We start from the raw sequence: 22796 nt of genomic DNA on the forward strand, positions 1-22796 counted from the left end.
CAATGAGCTCTCCACTGGTGGAAGAAACCAACAAATGAGGATGCATCAGTCCACTAATTGCAAAGAACTCCCCGGACCCTGGAGCTGATGAGACTGGTCTGCTGGCAAAATCCAATTCTTCAAATTCTAAGACTTCAAAAATACCTCCAAACCAACACTCACACAACCAAACGAAAACCATCAATGATTTAAGTGGTAACAAAACATCTGAATCCTGCTTCTTGTCAAAGAACCAGGATGCCTGCAAGATGCCTTCTACACCCAGCAAATGTGACGCTCAGCTTTCCGTTCGCATCTATGGTAGTGGAGAAACACCACCAGGAAAAGAAAAGAACTGGTTAATTCTGAGTGGTACCAAATGAGCTGTAATGGAGGTGTTATGAATGTAAGTCAGTGAGGCCTGATGCGGAACAGCAGCATCTGGGCGTGCAGCTTGCAAAGTAATGAGACTGCGAGGATGCGCTGGCACCCGGCTTTGATCACTTCATCTTGATCAAGAGCTCTGCTGGGAAACAGAGGTGAGAGGCAGTGACCTCCTTCCCACAGCCGCATGGCACAGAAAACAGGAACGGAGGATGGATCCCCTTCTTTCCTCTCCTCCTTGCCAACACACCCCCTTCTCAGAACTGATGGTTTCATAGTTGGGGGCCCAGCATAAAGCAGGCTGAGCAAGCTTCTGCCATATGAAGTGTCATGTCTGAACATGTCGGCAGTAATTGGCAACTCATTTTTCATCCTGAAAGCAGATACAGGTGCATGCTACCTTCACAATCCCAATCAGAAATCTCGCTGAATGCGCCTCGCAGATGGGCAGCTTTGAGATCTATGCCTGCCCGGCTGGTGGTAGGGGTGTCGAACTCAATCAGAGAAGGGGCCAAAATCTAAAATCCAGCCTAAATCGCGGGCCGAATGGTTTATTGAACAGTCATAAACTGTCATTGTGATGGAAACGCAGCGGAGTGCAGTGATGACAGCGCAGTGCGGGCCACATTGCAAGGCCTGGCGGGACGGATTTGGCCCGCGGGCCTTGTGTTTGACACATGTGCCATAGAGGGATCTGCTTCCCAAAGAAATGAGTATTTGAGTAATCTCAGAAGCACAGAGAACAAAACAAAGAGAAAAGGGCAGCACACACACACACACACACACACACGCATGCACACGCCAGCACACAACAGCAGCCCCTAGTCTTTCTTGTGTTAATACAGTAATAGGTAAATAACTGACTTCTTTGTATTATAAGATCTCTCCAAAGCATGTTTAACACACTGGAAAAGGAGCACAAAGCCAGATGTGTCACTGCACAGTGTTTCTCGCCAGCTTCACCCAGAGAGGGAGGCGTGTGACTTTGAAAGGGGCCAGGAGCAAGGACTCCCCTTAAAGAGCACATCTATCCATTTTCAAGGGAGGCAGCTGATGCGCAGCATTAGACATACGCACTCACAAAAGGAACACGGCTATCTTATTGCTGGCCACCTAACGGGCAGCCATGTGAGCAAGCTGGGGGTGCTTGGCGGCACTCGAACATGGGAACATGTGTGCTTTCGTTTCAACATGTAGGGAAGGGCTAAGATGCGAGCTTTTACACGTTTTCAAGCGTTTGGCCAGGATTCAAAACAGAGTATGTACAAACTGCTGCCTAAGATTACATTAAAAAGTACCAGAGTTACTATGCACATGTTTCATTTACAAATACTGCCTTTAAAATCCATTTATCAAAAATAACTTCCACAACGTAACCAGGCCTATCTACAAGACTTTAGGCTAATGAGAAGGAGAATATAAGAGGCAAACCTAATTTAATAAGGCGGCGAAAAAGACTAATTCTTGAAAAAAGAAATAAAGCAAGGATTAATCCTATTTCTGTAGCAATGAAACACACTTGAATGAACAGCCCTGACATTAAGATAAGGGATTCAAATTCTAATGAAAAATCTGATTGTGGATAGGATTAGAAGTCATATTTTTCTTAAGACTGATTAAACTGAAGAAAGTTACTTTACCTAGGACAGTTAGGAGTTGGTTATTCCCCAAATATTTGGGGTATTTTCTTCTAGTTAAAATTAACAATAAATTTAGGGTGTTTTAAGTATAATTAATATTTAAAAAAAAACACAAACTTAGATATTCATATTATAGTAAAATGATATATACCTGTGTAACTATCACCCAGAAAACAGATAATCCCAATCCACAGAAAGCTTGCTGTGCCCCTTTCTAGCCAAGGCCCCTTTGTCCCCATCAACCACTTTCTGATTGTCATTAGGAAAAACTAACTGTCCCTATTTTTAACTTCATATAAATGGAATCACACAATAGGCTTGTTTTGTCTGGCTTCTCTTTGCTTACCTGTCTCTGAGATGCACCCATGTTGTTACAAGCATCAATAGTTTTTGGTGTGTCTTTTAATTGCTAAACAGGACTCTACTGACTGAATGTCCCACAATTTGTCCATTCTCTTATTGATGGCCATCTGGGGTGTGTCTAGTGTTTGAGTGCTATAAATAAAGCTGATACGAACATATGTGTACAAACACACACACAGACACACAGACACACAGACACACACACACACACACACACACACATATATATATATATAATTAGCACCTTAAGAACACACCCATTTATTATCTCAGAGCCTCCACAAGGCAGCTGGGCCCTCTGCCCAGGGTCTCTCCGGCTATAGGGTGCTGACAGGAGCTGGGGTCTCATCTGAGCCCAGGGTCTCCTCCCAGGCTCACAGGGCAGAACTCATTTCCTTGAGGTGTTGATGTAGCATTTTGCTTCTTCAAGGCCAGCAAAGGAGAGAGTCTGTTGCTCCTGTGTGCAAATCTTTTAGTGGATATATATTTTCTCTTCTCTTGGGCAAATACCAAGGACTGTAACTGCCAGGTTATAGAGCAAATGTGTGTTCACATTTATATGAAACTGACTACGTTTTCCCAAGTCATTTATACCCACACCAGAAAAACACGAGAATGCTGGTTTCTCCACATCCTTTTGGACAATCATTATTGTCAGTTGTTTTGGATTTTCACCATTCCAATGGTTTCCATTCACATTTCCCTGATAACTAATGATATTAATAGGGTCTGTTCAATTCTTTTGCCCATTTTTAAACTTTTCTTAAGAGTGTCTTAAGATGAGCAGAACGTTGAACATTATAATGATGATAAGGCCCAAGTTATCAATTCTTATATTTTGTTTGCTTACACTTAAAAAAAAAAAAAAAGAAGAGCCAGACCTATGAATCCTTGATAGACTGAATCCATGACAGAGATTTGGTAACTGCACACTCAAATGAGCAGGGGAAATAGGTTTTAAATACAACTTTTCTGAAAGTTTGGGTTGCATGAATGGACAACCACATACATTTACCTCTAAGTTAATTACCTGGTTGGAAACAGGGAGAGGCAATACATTAGGAATAGGCTTATCGAACTGTGGAGTGATAAAACATAAAAAAGATATCACAGTACAGTTGAACCCATACAACTTCCCAGGGACTATCCTAAGAGCTACTATTCCTATGCGTAGATAACTTGACACAGATTTTTAACCATGTTCAAGACATAAGATGATACACTGTGTAAATCTGGTCCAGAGAGAGATTAAAAGCCTATCTCCTAGAAGTCTTCCTGGACATCTAAGAATGAGGCGGATCAGTCAGACAATAATTAAGTCTCATTGGCCTTCCTACAAGCTCCACTGCTTTCTACCTGTAGCCGAATGGCATTTAAAAAGCCAAATAATTTTTTTCTCATCTTTGAAAACATGAAAGGAAAATCAAAGAAATTATTTCTAATTGGATCCTTTAAAAAGTAAACGAACTCTATCCAGAATCAGCAAGAGAAAAAAACTCAGCAGTCCCAGTTAGAAATATCTTTTAGGCCGAAACTGGTTTGGCTCAGTGGATAGAGCGTCGGCCTGTGGACTGAAAGGTCCCGGGTTCGGTTCCGGTCAAGGGCATGGGCATTGGTTGCGGGAGGCAACTGGTAGATGTTTCTCTCTCATTGATGTTTCTAGCTCTCTATCCCTCTCCCTTCCTCTCTGTAAAAAAATCAATAAAAATATATTTTTTAAAAAAAGAAGGAAAGAAATATATTTTAGGAACTATGAGTTGTAGAGTTAATTACTCATATAAGCAAGATTTAATAAATGAATTCCAAAATTTTATGCACCCTAGAACTCAAAATGCTCTCCTTTAAGATATTATAATACAAGAAAAGAAACAAGCTATCATTCTGACAGAGTCTTCATTTATCTAACTAGCATTGTGTAATTAATATTTCATATAACTATGTAGGTTATGCTAGATTCTTAATGGATTATATTGATTAAGAAAGAAAGTTCAATGCTAATGTTCCTGCAGGGGAAAACAGAATGATTTGTCATTTCACAGGGAACAAATCATGAATTCAGGTGCTTATGGCCACAAACCTAAGGGCTGCAACAAGACTGGTTTTGATAATTTACATGTAACTAACAAATAGATTATATTAGGTAAAGAAGATGCCCAGGGCAACCCAAACAATGCCCTGGCTGGGACAGAGAATGGAATTCTGGGTTATGCATTTATGACAGGATGGGTCACTCTGGCTATTCCTGGCAGCTCGAGGTTCCTTCACTGCTGAAGGAATGAGGACGTTTCCACGGGGATCCCTTACCTCGTGACCAACCGCAGATGTTCACACGATGGGTGCAGTGTGTGTTCTTTTTGTGAAATGGGCAATTCTGTCTATGGCTTACAACCCTGATCCTGCCCTTGTGAGCCCTATATTTCAATCAAAACTGACAACCTGCCCCACCCCTTCCTGCAGTCACCTCTGGATGATAGAGAGGAATGCTTCAACAACAGGTAGGAATAGAAAAATGATGCAGATGGAAACCTGGCTCCCAAGAGCTGCTCATGTTTCTTGGCCTTTACTTCTGCTACCTTACAGACTATTAATTTATTGATTCGACCCAAGGATTGAAAATAAAACACAGGAACTAGTCAGATTTGATTAGAAGGGTTCCAATCTTAAAGAGGAAAAAACACACTAACTGCCTAAAGTTTCTTTTCTTCACAGCACTAACCAGTTATACATGCCTATCGTACGCAATACTGTCAAGTACTGGCGAGGCAGATGGGATGTGGGCACCAGGAGGGTGGCAGCTTATTCTCTACATATGCCCTGGTTTACTTGTCAAGCGAGGTAGAGAAGGGGTTGCCATGCCATATAGAACATTCTTGAAATGGCAGCCAGTGTCTTAGAAGTGAGTGAAACTACTAGTACTTAAGATCAATTTTTACACGAGGATCAATGACAACTGATTTTTGTGTGTTTGTTTTGCAACTTTTAAACCTTCTCAGCTTGAATGCCCTGAAGAAAGTGGCAGTTACAATTTACATGTTACAGATGAAAGGGACAAGTCAGCGATGTAATAAATAACCTGCCAGGAATCGGCCTGTTCTAAAGAACCAAGGCCATGTTTCAGCTGAATGTGGCATTGCCAATAGCTTCCTATACAAAGTAGAGTCTTAGTTCCTAAGCACTGTCTTTCCGTTTCAGAATTGCAATCTTCCTCCAGCAACACGAAGGACAAACTATAGAGGGGAACTGAAACTGTAGCAGTTGACATCAGTGAACTGATGTTCAAAAACCAAAACAACAACAAATAGCCCAAAACCTCTCAATAGGCTATTGTAACCAACCATAAGCACAACTGGGTGTAGGTCTATTTACTTTACTCGGAATTCTACCTCTCCAATAACGAAGTCTCTTACTAAATAATCACGATGTTACCTGGCTCCAAGGACCATAGGGAATACAATGCCTGCACTGCAGCTGCTATAGTTCCTGCTCACAGTCTTTCAAATTAAAAAAGGAGGAAGAAAGGCCCAGTACAAATGTAGAATTTAATTAGTAAAAGCCCCAATCCTTGCCCTAAGCCCTGTTCCTCCTGTAATATCACATTCTTTTCTCCTTGTGTAAACTTTTCATTATGAAGGAGACATCTTTATAATGCAATAACTCCCGTTATAATGTAACTGCTGGTAACATAACTCCTGCATTAGAAAAGGCAGCATGTTCAAATAATGTTGTTTTAATACAATTTGTGTTCAGCAGAAACCAAGTCAACTTGGTCATTTAGAATCTGATCAATGTGAATTAGTGTCTTACTGAGATAAACCATTTGATCATTTAGAAGCTGATCAATGAGAATCAGAGATAAAACATTTATCATGTGCATTTGGTATACCATAGCCATTCACGCAGCATAAAGTAGTTTATAAGTAGACATCAATAAGTGTTAGAGATGATGTTCAGGGTGCCTGTCAGCTACAGATACAAATACATGTACAATAGTATGTAACTTTCATCCTTTTGATAAGCCAAGTTATCCAACAAGGCAGCTGGAGTCACTGAAAAATTGCAGGAGCTCAACTTTGGAGAGTGAGCCCGAAAAGCTCAAACTTTTGAAATAAGTCTTAATTAAAAGTTTAAGCATAAAGGTAAGTAACATAAATTTACTTGCCTAAACTTCTAGAAGAGTTCTGAGACTATTAATCAGAGCAAACTTTGTACTTGCAGTACAATTAGTTCTATTAATCTAATATTTTCAAACTGTAGTCACATTGACATGCAGGCACGCCGGCTTATGCATCTAACAGAATTATAAATTTGCCAGTCAAAAACTTATTTAATTATTTTACAGCCAATTAAGCAGGATCTTTAAACACCGTTGCTTAAAACTGTCCATGATCCACATGTGTAATTATAGAGAACATGAGAAACACCTGCTGATACCATTGGCGTGTCACCCTCAGCTTCACTAATTCATTTGTAGAACAGTTAGCCTTTGAATAATGGCACTTTTTTCAGTGTCTTTTTGTTATAATAATGAAGGGAAAAAATTGATTCCTGGTCAGAGCTACTGTCTGTGGGGAGTTTGTACCTTCTCCCCATGTCCATTGGGTTTCTCTGGGGACTCTGGTTTCCTCCCACACCCCTGAGATGTGCATGTGAGGGTCACTGGGACCAGGGTGGGTCATTGGGGTTGGGGAAAGTGAGTGCCCCTGCATGGAAGGGCATTCCATCCAGGGCAGGGTCCAATTTGCACCCGAGCTGCCAGGATGGGCTCCCACAACCCTGAACTGGAATCAACACGTTGGAAAATCATTGTCTTACGTGTGTTTATTCATCTTCCTTAAATGCACAGGCCCCATTTATTTGAAATGTTTAATATTAAAAGTGTTTGGGGTCTTTAGAATGTTAGTTTTGTTTTTGGTTTTAGAAGTTTGGTGAGCAGAAATATGCCAAAGGACCTTAATGCTAACCTTGTGGGAAATAGGTTTTGTTATACAGTATTTCCTTAAAGTCTGAGGACCTATCAGGGATGCCAAGTGAGGAGTTACTGCATGGCTATTACAATCACACACCCAAAGAAAAACAAAACAGTATTGCCAAATGAAACCCTAGTAACACCAAGGAATTTTACAGTTTAAGGAAAACTTTTGAATGTATATAATACTTACAAAATCCATTTTATCTATAGGAGTATTGCAGAGCATTCCTCAGATACTCTAAAATGCCTAAACTTCTTCCACAGGGTAATTAATCTTTTGAAACCTTACAAGGATAACCTAGAACGTACAATTTTAAGTCAGGTTTTGACCACTTTGTTGAAGAATGAACGTGAAAGTGCCTTCTATAATCTGGCACACAGGAATGTCCCCAGCCTTCCACCTACAATATCATCGAGCTACACTGCTTGCCAAGCGCTTTATCCTTTGGAGAAATGGAAGCCACGTGGAAACCACATGTACCTCCAATGAAAGCACCCTGCCACTTCCCAGAATGTATTCCCCCCCCCCCCCCCCCCCCCCTTTCTGAAAGGTAGAAACTGGCCTAAAGAATAGCATGGGAGTGAATACAAATTGTCTTTACAATGATTTTCATTTGTTTGATATTACATTATCTTCACAAGGTTTACACTGCCTTTAAAATATTTCACACTCCTGCCCTGACTGGTTTGGCTCAGTGGATAGAGTGTCAGCCTGCGACTGAAGGGTCCCAGGTTAGATTCCAGTCAAGGGCATGTACCTCGGTTGTGGGCACATCCCCGGTAGAGGGTGGGCAGGAGGCAGCTGATCGATGTTTCTCATCAATGTTTCTAGCTCTCTATCCCTCTCCATTCCTCTCTGTAAAAAACAAATCAATAAAATATGTTAAAGATATTCCACACTCCTTTGATATTGCCTTATATTTACTTAATATTGGTTTTATAAATTTTTAATTTTACCAATTCTGTACAGCTCTACATGAAATTTTTTTTGTAATTTGACTTCATTACTAAGTTTCAGTACTTGGCAGCCATAACTTAGAGAATGTTGTTTAATATGGTTTGCTTGTATGTTAACAACAAAACTTATGGAGGACCCACAAAATCATGACATGGAACACATTTCTGAGGCACGTGAACATCAAAGCAAGTGCTTTGGCAATACTTCACGTACCGCCTGCGATGCCTTGGGCCTGTTTCAATGAGAAAACCTGTAAATATCAGGGCTACATGCTCTAAATATATAAAAACTCATGCATTTTCCCAAGCCCTCTGGTCACCAACTACGGCATTTGGTGCCTCAATAATAACTGTGGCATGGCACACCTGCAAAGCACCTTACAATATTCAAGCAAGGTTTTTGCTCTGAGACAGAATAAAACTCTTCAAGAGACATTTTTTAAATTGCAAGTATGTAACACTGGTGACCATCGGATCTGAGGCTGCCCAGGGAACAGGCCCAGGCACTGTCCGTCCTGCTGTGACACAGGCCTCTCTGTGCCATCCTGCCATGAGTGCTGCAGGTCTGCCACCCCTGGACTGTGAGCTCCCTGAGGATGAGGACTCTTTTGAATGCGGTGGTGTTCTTTCGGGGGAAGTAGGGGTGGGCCAACACCTTCTAGATTTTGTTTGGAAACAAACAGAAATTTCTCCTAGGGTGCATAGTTTCATAAGTTGGGTTGGATATAGTGAAATAATATTATAACTAAATATCATCCTATAATATGTACTATAATAAAAATAATCTAATCTAATATTTATTGGGTATTTACCTTGTACAAGACCTGAGCTAAGCACTATCAATGAAACATTATTAAGACATTTTACTTATTAATCACCTATAAGGTAGAAAACAAGAATTAATACAGAATATAATTTTCTGTAGGCTGAGCTATAACCTGATATCATCACCATAACCAGTAACTAGCACATAAGTTGCTCTAGGTAACAGATAATAACAAAGGGTGGTAAAGATGATGTGAAGTGCTAAGAATGACTATTCTGGTTGCATTGGGAAAAAAAAGGTTATCTGTTGAATAAAAATTAGATGTAAAATATGTTGAATTTGCTCAGTGATTTGAGTCTTAGAAGCTAAAATTTTAAAGCTACTATGGGCAAAAAGTTCTTACAGGCAAATAAATAGCACAGATTCTTTATCTCCAAATTGTTTAATTCCCCCTGGGAAAAAAAAGGTAAATATTAGGGATGTAATTAGCCCATCAAAGCAGACCTAACTTTGTGTCTGTAAAACACTTTGTTTAAACTCCTCCTTCCTCTTGTTCCTGCTGGTGAACTCTATGCTCCCTGCTAGCAAGGCCTCCTGTCTCTTCGCAGCTGTCCATTCAGAACTCGGCAGAGGATGAGCCCCACAGGAGCTCTAAGAAGGAATCAGGTACTGATAAAGTAGGGGAAAAAATCCCCTTAAATCCACAGTGCTTCAATGGTTTACTGCCAAAACTATAACCTGAGAGCCTGAGTGTGAGTTAATATTTAAGCATCCCTAAAATAACTCCATTAGCTCTCAGGGCAGGATGCATCAATGTGACTGAGGTTCACCATGCACGGCCTCAAATGCTCGCAGCATTCTCTCATTACAGAGATTTTGCGAGACACCCCCCCCCCCCCCCAATCAGGTGTATAACATCACCCTTATAGTTGCAATTTAAAAAACTTCCAGCTCCTGTAACCAAGATGCACCCAAATGAATCCCTCCATCAGAAAAAAAACTGAACTAAGTCCTCCTCAGTCATTCCGAGCCCGCTTCTCAGAGGAACTGCTGCAGTCATGCAGTGGACGGACCAGTACACTGCCCTGTGAGAGACTGACCTTGTTGTGGTGATCTGAGATGATTATCTGAGATGGCCAGGTTTCTGAGGAGAAACCAAGTTCCCTGAGCAAACTCTGTGCCTCCGAAGAGCATAGCTACATCTTCTATAGCCCAAGCACCACCACTTCCTAGGTGTGAGCTAATGAAATCACTGCAAAGCAAAATACAATATTCTAGGAAGCTCAGTCTAGCAGGCAGAAGCTGGAAAAACAATTATATAATGAAAGCTACTCTGCAAAACTAGCTCTTAAAAGTCTGTAACAGTATATAAAACCTTACTTTTTGTTTGTATTAGAGTTAGCCAACTACCAAGTCTAAGGGTACTGTCCCCCAACTGTTCTCACTTTAAAAAAAATATATATATATTTTTTATTAATTCCAGAGAGGAAGGGAGGAGAGAGAGAAACATAAATGAGAGAGAAGGGATTGAGCCTGCAACCTGGGCATGTGCCCTTGATCAGAATCGAATCTTGGACCCTTCAGTCCACAGGCCGACAACTCTATCTACTGAGCCAAACCAGCCAGGGCTGTTCTCACTTCTTACATTATTAGCAAGTTCAAGGGGTTCCCAAACCACCCTAAACTTCTCGCTGAGAGGATTCACATGTTGTCCTGGAGAAGGTAAGTCCTCATGACGTTATTTTTGTGCTCCGAGCAGCTTTTCCTTCTCCCGGCTAAATTACATGGGAGGAGAGTGTCTTCTCACCTAAAACCCGTTTTACCCCTCTCTCTTGAAAATCCAGCTTCCACCAATCTTCACATCTGCTAGAGTCTAGACTCTCCTTTGCTCCTTCTCTCCAGGTGAATGAGCTCAACTGTCCGCTCCATCTCAATTCGTATATTGAAGTTCTGATGCATGGTATGAAGGTCATTAAGTTAAAATGAAGTCAAGAAAATGAACCCTTATCAAATGGGATTTATAAAAAGAAAGGGTGATTAGGAGATGGATGCAGAGAGGGAAGACCATGGGAAGACAGGGAAGAAACAACCATCTACCTGCCAAGGAGAGAAGCCTCAGAACCAACCAACCTGCTGGCCCCTTGAAATTCTACCCCGAGAACTGTGAGGAAGTAAACTCCATTGTTTAAGCTACTCAGTCTGTAGTACTTGGTCCTGGTAGCCCTAGCAAACTCACCAATCAACCACTGATTCTTGTTAATCTTTCAATGAGTTCTTTGCATCAGTCTCTTTTCTTTCACTTATAGAGACCTCTCATCTAGTACTTCCACTTTTTGTTTCTCATGCCTCCAATCAAAGCTCACATTCACTAATATTCTTAAAAAAGCACAGATATCAAGGTACTCACCTGGTCAAAGACTTCTTGCTACATGAAGATCCACTTCTTAGCCCAACAGCTAATGAATGACCCTATCAGTCTTTCCAACTTTATTTTGTGAGGATCTTATCGAAGATACCCATCAACTGTAGAGCATGATTTTTCTTCTGAACACCTTTCCTTCCACCAAAACTCTTTTTCAAGCCTCATCTAAAACTTCATCTTTATGATGACTTCCTATATCATCCTAGTCAAAAGTGATTTCCTTTGATTTATCTCAAGTTTTTGTTATTTCTATACCTATTATCTTGTAATGAAGAAACAGCCAGGGCACCGAGTCAAAAATTCTCATAGTATTGAGACAAAAAAGGTTAAAAATGTAGCTTTATCATTAGGGGGGAAGATAAAAATCATAAAAATACCTGTATAGTATACATTCTAAAATCAAGTCTACATGTAATTCTATGTTTAAATTCTTAAGATAGCATATTAACCCTTTCAGAGTGAGATTTATCCACCATTCTTAGAAGGTCTCTCCCTCTGGCCCCTAAATAATCTACTAACGAAGAATGGAGGTTTTTGTGTATTTAAATATACCTCAAACCATCTTTAAAAAACATTCTAATCAATATTAAAATAACACTAATATCCATTATCACACAAATTACATGATAGCAAAAGGTAATAACATTCTACCTTGGGGTTCAATCATTTTATCAAATGTTCAGAAACATGCACAAGGAAGGCAGTCAGAGCCCAATGCCATCTTTCAACTAAACATGTCACAATACCTTTTGTGTGTGTGTGTGTGTGTGTGTGTGTGTGTGTGTGTGTGTTGCTACCAACAGAGGTTACACAATAGCACTATTTATACACTTGGGAAAATTCTGAATGATGCCTTCTTACTTAATGTGAGACCTGGCAGCAAAGGAAAAGTACAGAACTATGGGTCACAGATACGTTGATCCATCAATTACAGAACCTTAATAAAGGTAGCAATTTATTGGGTCGGCAGCTAAGTAATTGCGGATTTTTTTAAGAAAATCAAAGACAATTTTTTCATGGAACTAAATAACTTTATTCTGTAATGTATTGCCCATTTTGATCAATGACCTTTTGCCATCTTTCAGGCAGCATCATAATCCCACATTCAAAAAACTTCTGGTTTTTATTAGCAAAAAACTGAATCAGGTACGATTTGACATCATCATCATTATTGAAATTTTTACCATTCAAGGAGTTTTGTAAAGATCGAAACAAAAAGTAATCAGATGGTGCAAGGTCAGGACTATATGGTGGATGTGGCAAAACATCCCAACCAAACTCCATGAATTTTTGCCGAGTGACCAAAGATGTGTGTGGCCTTGCATTGTCATGATGGAATACAACACCTTTTCGATTTGTCAATTCGGGCCGCTTTTCTTCAACTGCATTGTTTAATTTCGTTAGTTGTTCAATGTAGACATCAGAATTGATCGTTCGGTTGGGTGGTAAGAGTTCAAAGTAGACAATTTTTTTGTAATCCCACCAAACTGATAACAAAACCTTCTTTTGATGAATATCAGCTTTTGATGTTGTTTGAGTTGGTTCACCTGACCTGCTCCACGATCTTTTCCGCTTGATATTGTTGTAAACAACCCATTTTTCATCGCCAGTTATCAGTCGTTTTAAAAATGGATCATTTTCATTACGTTTCTTTAGCAAATCGCAGCTGCTAATGCGTTGCGTTAACTGTGATTCTTTCAGTTCGTGAGGAACCCATGTATCGAGTTTTTGAACATAGCCAAGTTGTTTTAAGTGATTTTCAATGCATGTATGTGATACATGAAGCTTCTCTGCAATCTCACGTGTTGTACTGTGACAGTCCGAATTGATTATTGCTTTGATTAGGGCGTCATCAACTTCAACTGGACAACCAGAGCGTTTTTCATCTTTGAGTGAAAAATCACCAGAACGAAATTTGGCAAACCAATTTTGACACTGCCGTTCTTTTAAGGCTTCGTCACCATAAACAGCACATAACTTTTTATGAGCTTGGGATGTGTTTTTCCCTTTGCGGAAATAAAAAAGCAAAATATGACGAAAATGTTCCTTTTGATTTTCCATTTTTCAACGAACGCCAAACGAAAACTACAAAACAGATCAAAAAACTTTTTTTACTGATTAACAGCTGAATAGCCAACTATCAAATAACAAAATGTGTTTTACATTTGTACTACGTCTGCAAACCTAAAAATTCAACTGAAGCCATATAAGTGTGAAACCCGCAATTACTTAGCTGCCGACCCAATAGCATCACCTTCATAATCCAGGGTAAGGTGAAGTCTGTGATTTAAATGCTTTCAAGGTAGATGTGAATAAATGAAACAGCTTAAACATGAGAAAAAGGGATACCCCAATTTTGACATGTCCATCATTTTATTATGCAAAAGTGAATAATTTCTATGTTTTCATTAAAAGACATGGCAACTTAATATCGCCTTTATTAACAAGGGTAGCCTATCTTATATATTCACAAATGAAAATTCTAATACTATTGCTTTCTATTTCCCCTTAGTTCATAAAATCAAGTTGTAAAAGCTTTCATCAAATGCCTTGTCCTTGCATTTGAATTCTACGATAGCAGATAACAGGGGTCCATCTCAACCCACCTACTTCCACGTTATCCAGAGGGCTACACACCAAACAACCTCCTGTTCAAAAAGCAATGAAGTTGTCCTTTCATCTTGTCAAAAAGAATAATTATAATACTTTTAAAAACTTACTTGAACTTTGCTTCCACCTCCTCAGCAGCTTTCTGATATTGTTCAGTGGTGACTTTGTAGAACTCTGAGCTCTGTGGATAAAGATTGATAGCAGAGTTTTCACTTTCCAAGAGGACAAAACGTGTGCAAGGTGTACAATGGCAAAAAAACACATAAGCTCTTGCTTCAGCCACTCAAGCAGTAGGAGAAAGACTTCTTACACAAGTGGAATGGATTCTTATAAAATTTCATGTACCAGTATCCAGTTGTGGGTACCTAGGTTGAAATTACAGTGTAAACTCGCATAGTTATAATTCATTATTTGATCCCTCTGATAAAACTCCTAACATAGATCTCCCTTATTTGGAATCGATCACTGTAAGATTAAAAGATGCTTGAGACTGAATAATGAAATTCACGCCTATCACATTGGCCTATTATTCCAGTGTTCCACCTGGGATATTAAAGATCATTTCCTTTTACACTGTATTTGTGTCTTCAAGATGGATTCTCTATGGAGTAGAATGTGTTCAATCACCTCCAGCTGACCACAAGAGCAGCAACATTTATAACAAATTAATCAGTAAGAATGAAGGGATGGATTGACATAATTTTTATACCAAAAAATGTTTCCATTATTCCATGAATGAACACATAAGCAACATAAATCAATTTGTAATAGCAAAGTAACGCTTTTCCTGGGGAAGCAAGATTAAAAATTATCCATTTGGGCTGGCTACTTTGCAGCCTGTCTGCAGGGGGTGGCCTCGATGACCCCGGGAGCCTTCAGACTCAATGAAATATCCTGCAAAAGGCACGGCAGTGCAAACGAACACAATGCAGCGGTCTATTGTGCACCTCCATTCTCTAATCACTCAAGCTTCACATGCACGACTTGGGGTAGTTTATTTTTTCATAAATCATTGTTGGTTGGTGAGAAAATGAAAATGAAATCCTCTTCACACCAGTGACCCCTTTGCATTTAACAATCTGGGTTGTCCAATGACAGTCACATCCAGGTTGGTTGGATGTAGATAAAATCAATAGGTATGTGATTAGACAGCTGACTCGGGGTGGCTGCAGAATGGACAGGTCACCATTTGAGATGATGAATGGCTCTCTATCAACCTCCAGTCCCCTCCGATGCTAACATTTTCTATAATCTTATTTGGGCTGCGATTTATCTTTCTTGCACCTGATCAATAAAGATGAACAGAACAGTTGTAAGGATCGATTTTAATTTTTTATCATTTTCAAGCACGAAGGTGCATTTTCTGACATGAAGACAATATTCTAAGTGTACTACTTCTGCATTTAAAAAAAAAATCGCAATTTGAGTGATCAGCCACACTGGTCTATATACAGAGGGGTTTTAATTCATCTGTAGGTCTCAAGAGATCAAAAAGCCATTTGTCTTCAAAGGTATTTTAACTCTAGGCTGTGTCACACCTTCCTATCAGTTCCACTTATAAGATTTTGCTTTCCTTTAAAACACACACCAGTTACGAAGGCTCTTTTGCCCTGTTTGGTTTAAGCTTTGCTTTGAACCCTTCTAACAAAGAAGGCAGTAAAAAGGAACTTATTAGTTGCTGCTGACCCTGATGAGAAACTCCTCACATGACTATGATGAACTGTCAAATGAGTGTTATACTACTGAATTATCTATTAACATGCTGGCAAAGCAATAACATCTTGATTAACACTTCCAATTATTTTGAGCATTGAAACTGGAATGTTCGGACAGAGCCGGCACTAGGTTGCAACATGTGCTTTCTGATTCTACTCTGTGACCTTACTAAGTTCTCCAACCTCCCCCATTTCCTTTTCAGTGTTCCTAACCTATAAAATTAGGGTGATACCATAGAGCTCTTATCTCTGCCATAGCTGCTGTAGGCATCCCATTTGAGAGGCCAGAAAACTGTGAGGCCTGTTAAATGATTTTGCAGAGGAAGATCAACATCAAAATAAAATCATTTCAAAGAAAAAGAACTAATTAGGGCGATGCCATTCTGGGTACAAATTCGAAATGATCAGAACTATTAAACTTTCTAACAAGAATGATGAACAAAGGCAAGAGTTCCCCTCTGGTATAAATTGGTGAGCTCCCCTCTGCTGTGTAAGGCCAAATGCAGGTAAAATTATTACATTCTGCCAAACTTTCCTCTGGGATGTCACACTAATACCTGCCCCTGCATTGCCTGCAAGCTTAGCATATACTTTGTCAACTGAATTTTTTGTTTTTATTTATGTTCCATATATCCACCTCAGTGGCCTGTTGCCTTCAGTGCATAAATCTTTCTAACAAAGAAAAGTCTCCAGCAGGCAACGCCACATAACTAAGGGAATAGACACAAATAAGCTAACGATCTGTACATAGACAAAGTGTAATTCATTTTAAGCCTTTACTTATTCATTCAACAAAACCAAATCCTTATTATCTGAATAATATGCGTCCTGGGGAGTTAGATTCTCATGGAGCTTTCCATGTGATATATAGTAAAAATAATTATAACAAAGGCACAAATGCTAACTTAAAGGTTACTGGAGTTCAGAAGGAATAGAGATCTGGTCCCAGATCTAGCTCATGCAAAAGGAGAGACTACAAATTGTCCTGGGTCGGGGAGGCCAGTCCAGACCACCTACACCTCGCCAACTCAGCATGAGTGAGCCCTGCCAAGACCAGAAGTGCCCAGCTGCTAGTGCCCAAGTTGGTAACCTGCAGAATCACGAGGTAAGGAAATGGTTGCTGTTCTAAGCCACTGCGTTTGGAGTAGCTTGTTACATAGATAAAACTAACTGGCTCACGCCCTATCTCTGCATTCTCACAGCACCATGGGCTTTTACCAGAGCACTCACCCACAGTGTGCATTTATGTGTGGTCTCCCCAATTCGCCCACAAGACCCCTAACAGCAAGGCTCTCATCCCACTCACCATTATATTCAGAGCACCCAGCAAAGCACATGACACACAAACGTACTGAAATGATGTCAGAGTGATACCACTCATGCTAAGCTGCATTCCAACCTTTGCTTTTGCTTTTATTTAAAAGAGGATGGGACAGAGACAAGACTAAAGTAGGTGACATAACACGGAGAAAATGGGACACTACATTTATTACATGCCTCATACAAATTGACAAACAGGCCAGTCTGCCCTACCACGTAAAAAGGAAATGAATATTACTCAAGACTGTGTTCAACAGCAGTAACCGTACAATAACATTTAAAGCTACAAATAGTTGCTTAAACTAGAAAGTGGTTTCTTTTTCTCACGCAATAAGAAGTCTCGATGTTGGAAACCCAGAGCTGATGGAGGTGCCAAGGATATCATCAAATAAATAGGCCCTCTTCTGTATCCCTTCTCAGCCACCCTGAGCATTTGGCTTTTATCCTCACGGTCTCAAGATAGCTAGTGCACCTCCATTTATCATGCCCGCGGTCTAAGGGAGGAAGAGGGTGGTAAATAAGGGAAGAGAAGCCTCCCAGAGGTTTCACTCACATCTCCTTGGCCAGAATTATAGATCACGCACAACCCTGGCTGCGAAAGAGGCTGGGAAGTGCAGTATTTTTGTTTTCTCACTTCTCGAGTAAAGGAAGAGAAGGAAGAAATGTGTAATTGGTGTTTATTGAGCCAATTTATCATACCTGCTAAGATAGCTGAAGTAACAGCACAGAGTAAGGAACAAAACAGTGTGGTTGGCTTTGGGCGCAGGTATTCTCATATTTCTTTCCCATCTCCCTTCAGCTTCTAATCTGGGTATAGGGGTATACCCATCCTGTATACTGATACCCCAAACCAAAGTTTCTTGACAGTGTAGGGAGGAAATGGGAATCAACAAGAGTGGGCATCCTTCCCACGTTTCTCTGGGCTGGCTATGGCCCAGGCTTCTAAATGTGTGATATGTTGCCATTTTCCACTTTCTGAAAAGTCTCCCTTTAAAAGCACATTTTAAAATGCACATGCACAGACGCACATTATTGCTAGATTGAAAAGTATCTGTTTTCATGGTTTAAATTAGATAAAAAGAAAACATGCACACACAGTATTCTTGCAATCTTTTCGAGTTTCGAACCTTATTTCTTTCCTATTATAACTAATATGATCAGACCTGTGGCAGAGGAGGAGAGAACAAATCCAAAGGTCACAAGAGAAACTTGTTAACTAGCTCTTGTCAGTTTTTGCAAAATGCTTCCCATGCAGATCTGGGCACGACTGCATCACGCATCACATTGAGGTACAATTTAAATTCTGGTTCTCCGTGGGTAACACCAACTCACTGTCCATTCAAGGGCAGTAGCAGCTCTGGTTGGGCTTAGCAGGAGTGAAAGGGAGGAAACACAAATCTCACCATGGAGGTGAGCAGACTGGCTGAATAAGGGCTCTCCTCTCTCTAAGCTGATCTAGAATAACCACAACTCGCTATCCCTCCTGTAACCCACCCCAACACAGGTGTGACTACCAGCCTAGCTATTTCAAACAAAGGTCTGGTGTTGACAACCACCCACAGTCTTCCTTTTGAAAACGTCTAAAAGAAGATCCCTATTGTTTAGTTAGATTCAAAGCAAACTTCTTTAGACTTTTTGTTGTAACACTCGCCCAAAAACTGTTATAATACAGGGTGAAGCAAAAGTAGGTTTACAGCTGTGAGTATGCGAAACACAGTTTATTCTTGGACTATTATTAACTAACAAGAGGCCTGGTGCATGAAATTCGTGCACTGGGGGAGGGGAGGCGGAAATCCCCCAGCCCAGCCTGCCCCCTCTCACAGTCCTGGAGCCCTCAGGGGATGTCCTACTGACTGCCGGCTTAGGCTCCCCCCACAGGGAGCTGCAGTCTGACCTCCGTCTTTGGGAGGCCAGCAGGCTGATCAGGGAAAGGCACCACTCCCATCACCCTGCTGCTGCTACTGCCACTGCTGGCCACCACAGCTGCCAAGGTTTTTCATCTACACAGACTCCAGTCCCTTTACCACAAAAAAATGACAACTTTCTTTAGGCATTTTCAAGATGTCTTTTTTAGGATATGACATTTCTTCCTTCCTTCCTTCCTTCCTTCTTTCCTTCCTTCCTTCCTTCCTTTCTTTTTTATCCTCACTTGAGGATATTTTTCCATTGATTTTTAGAGAACGTGGAAGAGAGAGGGAAAGACAGAGGAAAATATCTATGTGAGAGGGACACTTTGATTGATTGCCTCCTGCATGAGCCCTGACCTAAGACCTGGCCAGGGAGAAGCCTGCAACCTAGGTACACACCCTTGATCAGAATCGAACCCAGATCCTGAGATCGGCAGGCAGAGTCTCTATCCACTGAAACACACTGGCTAGGGCAGGATATGCCATTTCTTATCCCCTCCAGCAGCAGACCTCGTTTTTTCCTCCGAGAGTGAGGTGGGAAAACCCTAGATCACCTTCTTGGATTCTTATGACCCAAGTTACCAAGAACACTGCAAGTGGCGCATAGGGAACTTAGCCAATGAGCTGTAAGAAAAGGTGTTTCCTCTGTAGCTCACACGCAGAGGTGGGACTGCTGGTGCACTGTCTCCCAGTGGGGGCAGGCCCCCCTGTGCGTTGTGTCTCCACACCAGGCCCACCCCCAGCCATGCTAGGGCCACTGGGGCTGGGGACGGCACACAGTCTCTTCCCACCCATCTGCACACACAGCCTCCTCCTGAGCCGGTCAAAACTGTTATGGTGTGGCAGCTAATTTGCATATTATCTCTCTCTGTCTCTCTCTCTCTCTGTCTCCCTCTCTGTGTTTCTCTCTCTCTCTCTCTCTCTCTCTCTCTCTCTCTCTCTCTCTCTCTATATATATATATATATATATATATATATATGTATATGTAGTTATTTTGCTTTATATACGAGCAACTGTGAACCTACTTTTGCCAGAACTTGCAGGTAATCTGTTAGATGCAGGTAAGTACATTTCCCCCACGATGAGAGCTAAGCATTTGGGACCCAATTAAATGCTGCAGATGCAACATGGATACAATTCTAGGCACAAAACCGTGAGAGTCATTCACTGAATGGCATAGGTGGCCCCAAAGAGGTCATGGTTCTTTTTATAGAATCCGATAGAATCAAGAGACTCACTGCAATGTAGCCAAATTTTTAATGAATAGTAACAGCTATAGAATGTTTAAAAATTACTAATGGTCTAAACTTAGTTGACCTAGTGGTTTCAGTATTTCTACAGAGAAACTGTCCATCAGAAACCTTGGCGGCTGAGTTGAGTTTACTGCCTCTGTACTGGGATATTCTCCGAAACCTGTTACAGGTGGTAGAGGAGTGGAGGAATGAATCTGAGAAGCCTCAGTGAAAAAGTGGCCCTGCGACAGAGGAGCTGGCATCTCAGAGAACCTTTTATTATTGGCACTCCTTACACCCATTATCCCAGTTCCAAGGTCTCTGGTCTCTCCTTTCATCTCCTTCTCTCCTGCAGTCTACGAGACAGGAAAATCAAAGCTAATATTTGAATAACTTGCAAACTGCCAATAGTGGTTCAGATTCATGGTATATCAGATTCCGTATTCTGTTTCTAAAAGGCTCACCAAGGAATGGTTTGGGTTATTTAAACCCAGTCTCACTTTTTCAATATAAAACAAGGACCTTATCTTCCAGGGTGACTCTATCAATGGGACAATGTACGTTCAGCACTTGGCATGGAGCCTGGCTTCTCCTTGTGGAAGCCAGAGTGAGGTTCCTGCTCACAATGCCACTCCTGCCAACAACCCTCGGCTCCCTAGCAACCCATCATCAGAGCCTGGATCTCCATTAATTAGCTACACATCTATGCACAAACTTGATCAAGTGGATGGAATCAGACTGTATCACTTTTCTTAACACTGAGTAATGGTGTTGATTTTGTGGAAGCAATAAGCTCAGAAGACTAGATATTTATCCTGAGTATCTCTAACTTTCTGTTAATGACCATTTGTGTACATCCACAAGTGTATCATAGTTTTTCCTCTACCCTATTTTTTCAAATCTGCATTACTAGTGATCAGTAATAAATTATTAATTTAGCAGATTTTAACAAATCAAAAATGTTGACTCTTAAATTCTATAGCAAAGGCAAATGAAGATTCCCCATGGAAAAAGCTACTTACCAGGAGTTTATCCCAAGATCTCTCCTTCCTCCTTAGATAACCCCAGTTCTATGCTAAATATATGGTCCATCAACCCAAAATCCCCACCTTGTTTCTAGTTAAGATGCAGTAAGCAGAATTGTTGTGTGGGATGTCCTAGTAGGCTGCTAAAGGGAGCTGACCTCAGGTGACAGGGAATCTTTGCAGCCCTTGAGCCTTTTCTCTTTGTTCCAGGCTGCCATGTGGATGTGATGGTCTGGCTCCCGCAGCCATCCTGGTTCATGAACCGCTTCAGAGAAACCTAGGGCTAGGGTACCAGAGCCAAACAGCAGGTCCTGGGGCTCTGCTGGCCTGAGGCCACTGCACAGCCCTGACTGACAACCTCTATGAGACTTTTATTAAATAAGAAACAAAACCTTCTTTCTAATTTAAGCCATTCCACTTTTATGATATAGAGTCCAATTTATCAGAAATAAACCTTCATTACGCCATGCATGTTTGCTTTTTACACACCTCACAGGTGACTTTAATCAAGTCCAATGCAAGTACACATCAGAACAACCTTCTCCTCTGCAGGAATGCTTTACTTTCACTCGTTCAGAAATATGCTTCCTTCTGCCCCTCTCCTTTTCCGACAAAGAACAGGAAGGATTAAAACTGTAAAGCCATGTTCAACTCGAGCGTCAAATCTTACCATCTCTAAGAAGCCACACTCATGAAAACCCCATTGTCTCCTGGGCACCTGGGCAAAATTATTAAACTGCTTTTGTAATTACCTTTTCATTCCATTTTTACTATTTCTCAGATTAAAAAAAAAAGACACAGAGGTATTCAGGGCTTTTGCTGCCATTTCTAGTTTTCTTCCAGGAACTTTAGAAACTTGACTTAATTAGAGTTTTAGGCGTTTTTCTTGATTTAGCTTTGTAATTAGAATAGAAATCCTAGATTCATTGGCAACCTTGCCACTGTGCAAGTTATATTACTTATACATTAGAGATGCTGTCTCAGGCCTCAGTTTCTTCATCTGGGCAATTTAAATAAACTGAACCACATGCTCAGGTGGCATTCTGTTTCCCTTTTGTGTTCATCATTTCATAAACACTGCAGGTCTGTGCCAGACATTAGGCTAGCAGCTTGGGCCACAGTGGTGAGCAAACAGGATGCATGGCCCTACGTTTATGGAGCTTATGGTGTGGTAGAGATAGCCATACATGTTTTAAATCACAGAAATCAATGTATAATTAATAAAAAATTACTGTGCCACTGGACTGGATTTTTTTATTTCTCAGAAGTGGTTTTTCTAACTAATCTCTAATCGCCCTTCATAGCCAGTTATTAAGTTAGGTGTTTTTATTTCCCTTCTATGGTGGATTTTTTTTTTTCTTTCTTTTTGGTCAGATATTCCAAGCTTCATACAGAAATCTCTCCATTTGTAAAAACATTGTTCTAAACCCTTTAGAAATAAAGGAATTCTACTTGAATTGATGTGGTGAAAAGAGGTCAAAGTAGTATGAAAAACAGAAATCTACA

At 40.6% G+C, this 22796-nt stretch overlaps 1 protein-coding gene across 2 annotated transcripts in view; it reads right to left on the bottom strand.

The window, feature by feature from the left end:
• The window catches only part of CHCHD3 (coiled-coil-helix-coiled-coil-helix domain containing 3), a 253270-nt gene that overhangs the window by 33010 nt on the left and 197464 nt on the right, over positions 1-22796 (bottom strand). For both annotated transcript variants that reach the window (XM_045576846.1, XM_045576849.1), the window contains one exon: positions 14201-14271. In XM_045576846.1, coding sequence (XP_045432802.1) covers positions 14201-14271 — 71 coding nt within the window. The remainder of the gene's footprint in view (positions 1-14200; positions 14272-22796) is intronic.

The sequence above is a fragment of the Pipistrellus kuhlii genome, unplaced genomic scaffold (genome assembly GCF_014108245.1).
Source record: "Pipistrellus kuhlii isolate mPipKuh1 unplaced genomic scaffold, mPipKuh1.p scaffold_m20_p_10, whole genome shotgun sequence".
NCBI classification, from domain to species: Eukaryota; Metazoa; Chordata; class Mammalia; order Chiroptera; family Vespertilionidae; genus Pipistrellus; species Pipistrellus kuhlii.